Source organism: Haliotis cracherodii, unplaced genomic scaffold, assembly GCF_022045235.1.
Source record: "Haliotis cracherodii isolate W230 unplaced genomic scaffold, xgHalCrac1.p SCAF_16, whole genome shotgun sequence".
In the NCBI taxonomy this organism is placed as follows: domain Eukaryota; kingdom Metazoa; phylum Mollusca; class Gastropoda; order Lepetellida; family Haliotidae; genus Haliotis; species Haliotis cracherodii.
Window position 1 is genome coordinate 4,609,154 of NW_027266271.1, and position 13,587 is coordinate 4,622,740.

General features: G+C 42.4%; 1 protein-coding gene across 1 annotated transcript in view; it reads right to left on the bottom strand.

Moving 5' to 3' along the window:
* Positions 1 to 13,587, bottom strand: part of LOC139463738 (actin-related protein 3-A) — a 52,306-nt gene that overhangs the window by 23,111 nt on the left and 15,608 nt on the right. Inside the window, exon 4 of the mRNA XM_071244993.1 lies at positions 710 to 805. Coding sequence (XP_071101094.1) covers positions 710 to 805 — 96 coding nt within the window. The remainder of the gene's footprint in view (positions 1 to 709; positions 806 to 13,587) is intronic.

A 13,587-nucleotide genomic window follows, 5' to 3' on the forward strand; every position in this document is an offset into this window, starting at 1 on the left:
TATGTTATCATCCGACCTAGATTCCATAGTAGGTAGAAATTGCGCTGACAAAATGAATGATGTAACCAGTTCAAATCAGACATAATCATTTTATGGTTTTTGAGGAATTAAAAATTGAACGAATTTGTATAAATGTACGTGGTAGTGTAAACAAAGATGGTGAAAAATCGTAGTTTCACTGGTCATAATGTTGAAATAAAATTAATTGTGATAGGTCAGTCAACTTAAACTTAGTGGTGCAGGTAGTTAAGAGAACTACTGCCCATGCAGGCCTCTTACTGTATATTTTTATGTGCCATTTAAAAAAATTATGCGTGCATTGCACATGGCACATAACTTTCCCCATCACTAATTGCAGCAAATGACTTGGGTCTTTTCAGGACACACGTTTTATTTTTCGTTTCATGGGCACGCCGCCCCTACTGAAAAGCAGTTGGTTTAAGAAATAAATTAAACATACAAATATTTATTTTTATAATGTATCCTGCTAGTAATATAGACCCTCTTATACAAATACAAAATGTCAGATATAACTTCTGTGTTGACATCACTATCAGTGATTCAAGAGGCCACCTGCAGTTTTAACTCCCTGGCTTTCATATCAATCTCTAAATGATTGCCATTTATTTCTATTGTTATTCCGACTGACCTTGTGTGGAAAAGCTGGACAAAATCAGTTAAACATGAAACTAAAAATGTGTGGCCTCACCTGAACAGCTATATAGAGCCCCGGAACGTTGAAGGATTCAAACATGATTTCTGCTGTATATTCTCTGTTCTCTGGAGTATTCAGAGGTGGCTCAGTCTGTAAGAAAACATTCCTATTCAGTGAATACATTTATTGTCACCAAAATCATGCCCCACTGAAAACAATGCATACACGATGACCACTGAGGGTAATGCTTCTTCTATCATCTTTAGCACAGACCTTCATGTGATTGGCTGAGGCGTGCACGTGAGCCACTGAACCAGAGAGTTCAGTAGCGTAATCAGGATTAATCTGATCTAATTCAATAAATCAAACAAGGAATAATGTTTTTGTATAAAATAGAGTAAACTAGGGTTATAACGTACTCAAAGGGGCAACTAATTTTAGTTCATTATAACCGTAGTTTGTTATAAGCATTTCGATATGTCCTATGTTTATTAATCTCATAAATGACATAAAATACATAACAAGTAAACACATGTCATACATATACTATTGACACAGTTTCATTGACATACGGACACAAAAGTCACTTGTCACTTGCTGTTGGAGGAAGAAAGATAGTTATATTCAAATAAAATTTTGTAGGAACATTAGTTTTTAGTTAGGGACTGGTCATTTACCATAGGGAGGGCATGGTGGTGTCTTAATTTGAGAAACTTCTTACAAATCACAACCATGTTAACCATGTTAACTGATAATTTGGCTTTGCGATTTACTAGGAGACATATACTTGATTACTTGAATCATTTCAATTCCTTGATTCTGATTGATCAATCAGAGGTTGATAAATCACAATAATAAACCCCCTCTGATTGAAACAGCGAAGTTGACGGCCACATCATCATGGAAGCTAATATTCATAGTAAAGTACTTATTTCATTCATTGTCGGTAGGCATATTCAAATAATTATATCTACAATTACAACCACATTCAAAGGGTGTGTGGCAATACATTTCATGTAGAAAACACAATAGAAATCTAGAAAGAGAATTGAATTAAAATTTTGGGGAAAACAGAGAGCTTGGAATTTGGCGCTTCTCTACATACATATCTTTTGTGTGACAATGAGCGATATGACGTCAGTATGGTGAAGTGCGGTGTAGAACAAAAGCTTTGGTTAGTTTTCTTTAGGGGTGGCCACCTCATGTAAGTTTACCGTGTAGAACAAAGGCTTTGCTTACCGTATTTTCTTGAGTATAGTGTGCACCCATGTATAATGCGCACCCCCCTCTAGCGGATTAAATATTTTTGAAAAAAAATATATTCGAATACAAAGCGCAGAAAAAAAATCACATTGTACCCCTTTAGCATAGTGGGGCAAACGAACGGGTGATGAGAAACTTGGTCAGTACAAATTCTAAATTTGAGATAAAAAATCACCAGACATGTTGATTTACCGTTTAATGTATTTTTTGTTCTGCTAGGCATTGTTTTATATCCAGGGATTAAGATTACCTTGTGTATTACCTCGTAAACTAAGCCGGACACAGCAATCAGCTGTACACACGTTTTCTTGGAATCTACCGGTGATTTGGTCAAGACCAATGATATAACTTTACAGGATTTTAATGCAAGGATCGGCAAAAATGGTATCTGAAACTATTTTTTTATCAGGAATAATATATTCCAATATCTTGTTAATTTAGATGCAGCTTTTACTAAACATATTTAAAATAATTATAACCCTAAGCGAAGCAGCTGATCGCTATTGCCGGGTATCATTTTTTACATGGAACCAGTCTGACCAGTCACCGTCAAGGCTCCCATGCACGTGATCGCACGATCGCGAGAATTACGTGTTGACATCGAATCGTCCAACAAAAACAAATATGACTTTTAACGAGTCACAGTATGGCATTTATGATATATCTATCCATTCTCTGTCAAGTAAAGATCGTTTCAAGGCGTCAATAGCGGTAATCTGACCATGGTTGCTGTTAATAACGGTGGGTTGTGCGATTTTCCGATTTTCAAGGAATTTTGAATAAAATTAATAAAATAAGTTACAAACATAAGTCCAGATATACAAAGAACACTTTTTATAGCCAGACAGTGTAATTACATGATTAATTTGGGTACTTCAGTATGGATTTGTTGACATGGTATTTCCGGTGTTACGTGCTCACGGTAATATCTTTCCATGGGGGAATAAACATCAAAACTCATTAATTCGTGTATAATGCGCACCCCCTTCTACACAGCTCTGTTTTTTTTGGAAAAAAAGTGCGCACTTTACTCAAGAAAATACAGTAGTTTTCTTTAGGGGTGGCCACCTCATGTAAGTTTACCGTGTAAAACAAAGGCTTTGCTTAGTTTCCTTTGGGGGTGGCCACCTCATGTAAGTTTACCGTGTAGAACAAAGGCTTTGCTTAGTTTTTTTTAAGGGTGGCCACCTCATGTAAGCTTACCGAGTTCTGTGCTTATATGCTCTCAATGCCTGTCAACAAACTGCTGGAGCATATTACAGCGCCATATTTGTAAAAATAGACAGACATGGGGACTAAACCCATGCTGCGTCACTCAATATATTTGTTAACAACAAAGTGTTTGTGTTATATTTAGTCATGGCAGAAAGGAGATATACATACTCTGTTTTCAATGTAGATATTTTTTATATTTGTATACTTATGCTGCATTACATCTTAATCCATTTACTGCTTGTTCTTGACAGAGAAAGAGCCATGTGAGGTCTTACTGAAGAAGAAGTTGAGTGGCTAACCCTATCACACAGCTCCTACGTGACCACAGAAGGGGTGTCATCACTGATCAGCAAATTACTGCTAAAAACAGAGCATCTGAAGAAATCAGGGGAGGCAGTTCTGCGACGAGTGGGCCACTTTAGACGAAGTAATGCAGAATAAGTACACAAATATAATAAATATATAGGATTTTACTAGATTTTCTAACTTATCCTGCATTAGTCCTTAATGCATCTTTGTCTCATGGCACGGTGGTGTCCATCATGGAATGACTATTCCTGTCTTAAGGAAACGAGAGTCAGGTATGCGTGATGTCCAGGTATCAATGCAGTCACAGAAATTAAATGTACTCAGAGTCTAGAACTGATTTACAGAGCCAGAGCTGAGCTGCATGTAACCTTCCAGTTTGGGGTGACACGCACTGGAGAGGTCAAAAGGTAGGTTCTGGATATGTGGAAGTGTCAGTGGTGTCTTGGGTCGGTGACCTGCTGGGCAACAACCAAACGGCTAAAGCTGTAGATGCCTTCCACGTCTTCTAGGGTGACATCTCGCAAGTAATGGCTGTCAATGACTGTCCGAGCACCAGAAGCAGCCTTCCATAATGGCGTGGATGAAGCAGTTACTGTGAAGGGCCATGGTAGAGACGACCGCCCAGATCTCATGAGGGTTGTTGGCTCTTTGGGGATCCAGTGCTGCGGCCTCATAGACCTGAAGAATAAAGGGGCGAAGCCACAGGGAGATTGTGTTGCCGTTGACTTCCATCTGCAATGTCGTAGATAAGGCGGCGATGTTGTCCTCGGCAATTCTTGGAGCGTAGAATGAAGCATCGCAGCATCCCCACAGGATATAGTAGGAGTTCCTGTTAATGTTTCTCCTACATTTTTGGTTTACTAGTCCTGTTAATGATAACATATAGCAAAACCCTTAAAAATGGCAAATTTCTACTAGTCCTTATGATACCTTAACTATTGGGCAGTTTGGCACGGACTACAGGACTAGTGCCAATTTCTAACGCTGTCCTGGCAGAAAATCTTGAAGGAGAACCACTTGTCGTCATAAAGGCCTCTGGTAGAAGGTCTGTGCGCCAAGGTGATTGCCTTCGCCACCCTTGCCGAGTAACCATTCTCGCTTTTGGCCTTCTGGAGCCAGCAGGTTTGTCAAATCAGATAGTTCGAGGGGCGGACATCTCCTTGAGACCAGCCTCTCGCCGGCCACCGGTGATCAGAGCCAGGCTCTTGGTCAACCTTATCTTAAAATTCTTTTGAAGGACTCTGGGAAGAAGCACTGAAGGTGGAAAAGAGTACACTTTTAGTCCTTCCCAGGGGACGCTGAGGGTGTCAACTGCCCAGGCTTGTGGAACCGGCAGCGGTGATATGAAGGTCTGGATCTGGAAGTTCTGGCTGGTGGCAAACAGGTCGATGTTGGGGTAGCCGAGGTGTTGAGAGATGAGATCAAAGGCATCCGGATGGAGTTTCCTCTCTGCGTCGACGAACAGGTGTTATGATGCCGTGCGCTATGTCAAGGAGAAGCCGTCTAAGACGTTTGACTACACCATCCACTATTGGAAATGTGGTTTGAGATGATTGGAGGGGGGGGGGGGGGGGGGGGGGAGAGAGAGAGAGAGGATGGAGATGGACTGGTCCTGCCGTCTAATGTAGGGAGCAAGGCACATTTGTCTGGAGCGCAATTGAAGCCTTCCTCTGGAGGTGAGGTCAGGCACTGACGTGAGTAGACCCACAAAGGCCTGCCACTGACGCAGAGTGGCGGTTGTTGAAGAACAGGGAGTAGGTGGTGTTGGATTCAGTGCCACCTGTCCCTGGGTACAGAGAGGTGATCTCAGTCGGTCTGGAAGAGGCCTCTGAAGAATTGGAGATTGAAAGGAGGTGTGAGTTCCAACTCAATATATTGATGATCCATTCCAATTGATGTAGGAAGCATTGAGTCAAGTCCCTGTGGCAGATGAGCGTGGCCGTTCCTGTTGGTTCAGAAGGCAGTCATTGCTGTACGCCTCAAAATGCACATTCCTCAGATGGAGGTAGATGGTTATTGGCTTGGTGATGCATGTAAATAGCCACAGGGCCAACTCCAAATGGGAGCACCGCCCATTGACGATAAAACGGAGGGATTTCCTGTCACTGGGATGGATCAGCAGGGTAAGATATCTAGGTATATCCTTGAGTCGTGGGCCTAGATCTTGGACCTGAGCAGCCTGAGTGTGGACATCCAGAAATAAGGTGGACGCTCCTGGTAACGCTTGTTGAATGTAACCTGTCCTTCTGGGGGACAAGGAATATTGACAAGTTGAAGCCTGGTGTTAGAGCAAGGGAGTGGACAATCTCTATGGCCTCCTTGGCCAGCAGCATGTGGACATTGGAGAGAAGGAAGTGCTGTTGTGTAGGCGTCTGCTATGGGTGACGACGTCAGAGGGGGTCGTCTCTTAAGAGAGTGTTGATACCAGTGGCACAGGATGTCGAAATCGTATAGGTACCCCAGGATGTCCTATTCTCCCACATACAGGGGTCTCGATGATTGGAATGACTGGGGGTGGGAGGTCCCAGTTGTTGGTGTCCAAATCATCAACATTTAGCCTTGCGTTCTCCACTGCCTCCATGTGAACTGTCGAGGCGTGGCTGGTAGGTTCAGGTGGATTTTCCTTTGCCCTGGTTCTTGTCATGAAAGGCCGATGTACATCCACGTAGCTTGAGGGAGTCCCGCCGAGGCTGATAATTGCCCGATCAAGAAGTCTTGAAGGAGGTAGAGTGAGAATCATGCGTCAGGGCCTTGAAGGCAGTCTCTGACTAGGTTGTGGACAGGAGACTTGGCCATTGAAGAGGGAGGTGGAAGACCAGGGTTGCCAAGTTGTTGTGCGGTTGGAACTCAACTAACGCTGCACGCATGTGAGCTCTCAGGAAGATGATCTGGCGTTGTTGGTAGGCCATGACTGGCAAGGTGGTTGACATGGTGAGGGTTATCCTCTAGGGGCGCCATGTGACGAAGACAAACGGCGCCACATGAAGAGATGATCGTGGCTGATGTGATTAATAGTGTTGCCAAACAAGCAAAGGATTCAAATGGATTAGAGGTGAAACTCAAACAGGTGACTGTTCTCTAGGTGACAGCAGTAATGTGCTGATCAGTGATATCACCCCTTCCATGGTAACATGGGAGCTGTGTGATAGGGTAAGCCACTCAACCAGTTGGAACAACTTCTTCAGCAAGACCTCATACGGGTCTTCCTGTCAAGAACAAGCAGTAAATGCATTAACCTTTAGCCTGCTGAATTTTTTTCACACTTCTTACCCCTGCCTGCTGGATTGATTTTAGCATAAGGCGGACTAAAGAGGGTGGGTGATTTCAAACAGTCGGTGCCTCATTAAACGAGGGCCAATTGAAGAAATATTTTGCACATTTATTCCTGATAGAAAACTACACAGTACTATATAAAAATATCCCGATGTTTTCAATCATACCAAGGTTTATACCAAAGTGAACACAATTTTTTTTAATTTTCTTGAACTTACCTGAATTGCATTATTGAAGGTGGTTTGCATTTCATGCTAGGAAAATTTTAATATCGTAACATTTGTGCAAATTGATTTCAATAATCATATCTCCGACATCTTAATTTTAATTGAGTAAAAATTCGTTTTTTTTATCGGCATAAAAAATGGTAAATTATGAACCATTTTAGTGAATTTATTATCTAAACGTTAAACAGAAAAATAACTTAATTTTCGAGGTCATCATGTCGGTTGCAGAAATACGAATATTCGGGTTAATCTGACGTGTCATGTTATAAAATTTGCAGGAAACAATTAATGACTTATAAATATGGGTTTTTCAGATTAAAAACGATGTTTTATTGGTCTGTTTTCAGTCATACAAATGGGTATCTCATACCTCTAGTCGCACGTTAAAAGGAAGCCAGATGCTGGAATGTAAACAATAAACTTGATTCCGTCCGGTTGCGCATGCACCTCCCTTGTGCGCATGCCACAAATCTCGAAGAATAAGCCATCAAGCAGGACTGGACTGGATTACTTCCCAGTGGGGATGGCTGGGTGGGAAAACAGACCAATAAAACATCGTTTTTAATCTGAAAAACCCATGTTTTAGTCTGTTTTCAGTCGTACAAATGGGTAGAATTCGACAGAACACTGGAAGGAGGGTCGGGAATGAAATCAGGAAGTGACCTCTTTCACGTCGAATGTACCAAGTTCCTCACCCCTGTAGTGACAATAGAACATTCGACCAGATGCACGGACAAGACAAGGTGTTTATCACGAACGCACAGCATGGTTAATGCTCATCGACACACAACTAATTATCGATGCGACAGGACAACTGCACGCGTCAGTTGAACTGCGATCGAAGTGGTCGACGTATAGTTTAGTTACAGAGCAACTCGCAGTATACAAGGTAACTAAAACAGCATGTTTAACGCTCATCGACCCAAAAGTAAGTATCGATGCGACAGGACAACTGCACACAACAGTTGAATTCAGATCGAAGTGTGGACAGCATATAATTTAGTTTCAGAACGACTTGTCGTATACAAGGTAACTAAAACAGCATGTTTAATGCTCTTCGACCCACAAGTAAGGATCGATGCGACAGGACAACTGCACACGTCAGTTGAACTGCGATCGAAGTGGTCGACGTATAGTTTAGTTACAGAGCAACTCGCAGTATACAAGGTAACTAAAATAGCATGTTTAATGCTCTTCGACCCACAAGTAAGCATAGATGCGACAGGACAACTGCACTTGTCAGTTGTATTGCGATCGAAGTGTGGTCGACGTATAGTTTAGTTACAGAGCAACTCGCAGTATACAAGGTAACTAAAATAGCATGTTTAATGCTCTTCGACCCACAAGTAAGTATCGATGCGACAGGACAACTGCACACGTCAGTTGAATTGCGATCGAAGCGTGGTCGGATTATAATGTAGTCACAGAACGACTCGTCGTATCCAAGGTAACGAAAAATAGCATGGTTAATGCTCTTCGAAACACAACTAATTATCGATGCGACAAGCCAACTGCACACGTCAGTTGAATTGCAATCGAAGTGTGGTCGGCGCATAATTTAGTTACAGAGCAACTCGCAGTATACAAGGTAACTAAAAAATACGAGCAGTACTTCTTGTCTGAGACAATGTCGAAGGCGACCTGATTGAGAGGCTCGTAAGTCTAACTAGACATGTAGCGCAGAACGATATCGAGGTCCCAGGCCGGCAGTCGGAATTAATGTGACTCATCTTCAACCATGAAGGCACATAGAATCTTCTGCAATTCCGGTATTTCAGTGAGCCTGTCGCCCGTAGGAGACGGCTCGTCTAGGTAGAAGGCGACCCTGATCGCCTGCCGATGGAACCATTCTACGACCGTCTTCATGATCCATGTGATGAAGTCTTCCCCCTACCGGTAGCTCGTCTAAAGGTAGTAGACTCCGACGACGGTGACGGCGGAGAAAGGGACCTCACTACATCCCCCGCTGGCTCGCTGTCGACAGCATAGCAAGCGGTTGTAGCTGGTGACGAATAGCAGCGTCCATGGATCCCCAATGCCTGTCTACTACAAGAATCTTGGAGGGTTCTGGTTTCTTGAAGAGTAGCCCCCAATCCAAGTCCCTACTCATGGGTGACGAAAACGCATGCCATAGATCGGGTAACGCGATCGAACAGGTGGTTTCCTGAAACTCTGCCCCGGCAGAGCAGAGACAAGTTCTGGTCCATATCGTTAGCCATGGCTCTGAAGACATCGGGAGGAAAAGACTGAAGAGACTGCGGCGTATCTCCAACCTTACATCGGCACACGTCAGGCAGAAAAGTGAGATAGCCAAGCCATAGCCAGGCTGTCGTCACAATCCATCGTCGACGTCGATTGTGTAGATGTAGATGAAGGTACTGGTGTACTGGTCGATGGTCCATGGACCTCCGACGTAGTCGAATCCTTCTTGGTCGATGCCGTCGAGGCGAGTACCGCCGTCGTGATCTGGGCTATCAAAGCCGGGTCGATATGAAAGTGAGACGAGGGTGACAATCAATCATTATCTCTACGATGCTGATCTCCCAAAAACTCCCTTCGAGAGCGTCGCACGTCCTAGTGGGGACAAGGGCTACGATCTCTAACTGTAGAAGTACTACGATCCCCATCGTAGTTATCATCCGAATCGAACTCCCGACGACCTTGAAGGCGACGTACGTCCTCGTGTCGTTTACTGTCTCTCGACGAGGCACTCGACCTGTCGTCCCGGGGCAGGAACGACTTGTAGAGTGGGATCTGTGTTCACTGTCGACCTATTGTCGTTGGTAGGACGAGAGACAGACCGACTGGGGACTGTAGTCCCCTCATGGTCCTCGTCACGAGCCGGTCCCGTTGTAACGGGGGTGGCTGAGTGACGCTCTCAAACAACCGATTGACGAAGATCAGTCGTGCGGGTAGTATCATCAGCAGGCGAACTGTCACATGTATTGTCGAAAACATAAGTTGACTGGGGAGGGTCGTTATCAACAGATTCCTTGGGTGTGGCCGACGCGCCACCCCCAGGGCCAGATGTAGAGGCTGCAGAGTCCAGGGATCCCCCTGATGACCTACTCTGCTTGTAGCGCTGGTCAGTAGCCCGCTTCGCCAACGCACGAAGATACCAATTAAAGTTTATTAAAGTGATCACAATTCTTTACAACGTTTATCCCACGAACACGTTGAAAATCCGTCCTTAATTATGCAGGAAGGACAATACTTGTGAGGATCTACTTTAGACAGTACACTTTGACACGAGGCAGAAAAGCCCGACATGTTGCCACGTATATAATCAAGTCAAACAGTGAAACATGTGTTGAACACAAACAATGGATTACCAAGGATTACATTCCAGGAGTCTACAGGTAAGACATATTATTATTACTGTATTAGAACAACAACTGTAGACACACGATAAGTACTAGTAGAATACAAACTAGCAGTCTCTCACGAAAGTCCTTCTCGAGCGACCAGCTCAGAGGCGCGCTGAGAGATTTGTGGCATGTCATAGGGAGGTGCGTGCGCAACCGGACTGAAACAAGTTTATTGTTTACATTCCAGCTTCTGGCTTCCTTTTAACGTGCGACTAGAGGTATGAGATACCCATTTGTATGACTGAAAACAGACCAATAAAACATTGTTTTTAATCTGAATTTTGTACGGATGGGCTATGAGTCAACCTTTACCCACGGGTGGTTTTGAGTGGGTCGATGAGAGTGATATCCATAATAACAAGCGTATAGTTGACAAAGTCATCTATATCCCCCGCCCATTTTAACACGTTATGGTCCCAAACCAGGTAACTGACCCAACATTAGCTGCAATGGAAATTCTAAAATAAACATTTCTAAAACTCCTTAATATCAAATGGCACTAGTTCAGTATGCGCTTTATATATAGACATGCAATGTTTGGCAAGGAAATATTTAACAGTTTATTTGTTATACTACTTAAGTAAACCAATCCTATATTAAAACTTAAATCCAACTTGTTGTCATGGAAACGTAAACAATAAAAAATTCTAAAAGTGCTATATATCAAAAGGCACCAGTTCAGTATGTGCCTGGTAGACATGCAGAGTTTTGTAAGAAAGTATTTAACGGTGTTTGAGTTACACTCTGGAAACGAACACCACCCCTGTAGAACCTAAGTCCAACTTATTGCCATGGAAACGTGAAAAATAAACATTTCTAAAATTCCTAAATAGCAAAAGGCACCAGTCCAGTATGTGTCTGGTAAACATGCACAGTTTTTGTTGGAAAGTATTGAATGGGTCTTGAGTTATGCTCCGGAAAGAAACTCTACCCTATAGAACCTAAGTCCAACTTGTTGCAATGGAAACGTAAAAAATAAAAATTGATAAAATTACTAAATAGCAAAAGGCACCAGTTCAGTATGTGCCTAGTAAGTTTTGTAAGAAAGGATTTAACAGTTTTTGAGTTATGCTCTGGAAACGAACACCACCCTTATAGAACCTAAGTCCAACTTGTTCCCATGGAAACGTAAAAAATAAAAAATTATATAAAATTCCTAAATAGCAAAAGGCACCAGTTCAGTATGTGCCTAGTAGACATGCAAAGTTTTGTAAGAAAGGATTTGATGGTTTTTGAGTTACCCTCCGGAAACAAACACCACCCTTATAGAACCTAAGTCCAACTTGTTGCCATTGAAACGTAAAAAATATAAATTCATAAAATTCCTAAATAGCAAAAGGCACCAGTTCAGCATGAGTCTGATAGACATGCAAAGTTTCTTAGAGAAATATTTAACGGTTTCTGAGTTAAGCTCCGGAAACGATATCGGGACGCACGCACGCACGCACACACACAAGCACACGCACACACACAAGCGCACACACACAAGCACACGCACGCACGCACGCAAGCACACAAGCACACGCACGCACGCACGGAACCCATTTCTATATCCTCCGACAACTTCGTTGGGGCGGGGGATAATGATAGGGTACATACTAGAAGTTGACTTGGAATATCCAAGATCGTTACATAAAGATCATATCAGTTATCCGCTAGCTCTCAAAAGATTAATGGTTAATAAAGATTGGATGTCGGTATATCAACGCTCCTTGATGGGTAAAAGTAGGTTAGCTAACATAAAAAAACTCGTACCAAATTTGATGGATAAGACAAAATATATAGTTCACTACAGAAATCTCCAGTTGTATCTATCGTTAGGTATCAAACTTAAGAAAATACACAGAGTTCTAGAGTTTGATCAAAGCCCTTGGATGGAGCCCTATATAAGGTTGAACACAGATTTAAGTAAGGTAGCTGCCAGCGATTTCGAAAAGAATCTGTATAAGCTCATGAATAACTCAGTATTTAGTAAAACTATGGAGAATCTAAGGAAGCGTGTTGATGTTAAATTAGTCAGATCTAATGAGGAAGAAAGACTCAGGAAACTTATAGCCAGTCCGGCTTTTAACAGAAGCAAGATATTTGATAACGACTTAGCCGCGTTGCATATGCAGAAGAGTAATATAAAATTCAACAGACCGGTGTACGTCGGTATGAGTATTATCGACTTGTCAAAACACTTAATGTATGACTTTTATTACAACGAACTTAAGAAGCAATATGGCGATAGATGCGAGGTGTTATATACCGACACAGATTCTTTGTTGATGGAAATACAAACCGAGGATGTATATAAAGATATGGCAGAAAAAATAGATATGTACGACACAGGCGATTACCCTAAAGATAATCCACTGCACAGCGTAGTAAATAAAAAGGTGTTAGGTAAGATGAAGGATGAATGTGCTGGGACTCCTATAGCGGAGTATGTAGGATTAAGACCTAAGATGTATTCTATAAAGAAGTCCGATAATGGAGAGATAAGAAAAGCTAAGGGTGTTAAGAAGTATGTGGTAAAAAAGCATATCAAACACAAACAGTATAAAGAAGCATTATTCAATGGTAGAACGTTCAAACACGAGATGAACTCTTTAAGAAGTTACAATCATAGGATATATGGATTACGAATGAACAAGACATCATTATCCCCCTTAGATACAAAGAGATGGATTGATAATGATGGTGTAACTACCTACACTTATGGTTATTTAGGGCAGTAATACTGTACTGTCGGGAACTATGAACAACTCTTCTCATACAAATGCCCTACCCGGTCCATCTTTAAGATAATAAAGAATAGGCTCTCCTTCTTTCATAACCAATCGACTAATGTTATGTGTCTTAAGGGACCATATGGGATCGGTTGCGTGGCGTAGGCCTCCTTCGAGTTCACTTAATCTATCCGGAAGTTTTTGTTCTTTGCCTCTCCTCGGTGCTGAAGATTCGGAAGTCATGGATTTCATTTTAATCGCATCGGATGGTTTCTTCCCTATTAATCTCGTAACTTCATTATTCAGCACTGATACAACAGCTGATAATCGTGTCACCCATTCGGTTGATCTCAATCGCTCGGATTTCATTTCGATCCCATACTGATAGCCAAACAAACGTTTCGCTAATGTCCTGTTAAATCTTTCGACGATAGCTTGACTACGGTGGGCGTCTTTTTCACCACGCCTGATTTCGACATCGTGCTTTGTTAACAGTTTAGTTATCGATCCCATGAAATCGCGACCGGGATCTACTTGAAATAGCTTAGGCCATTTTAGTGGTC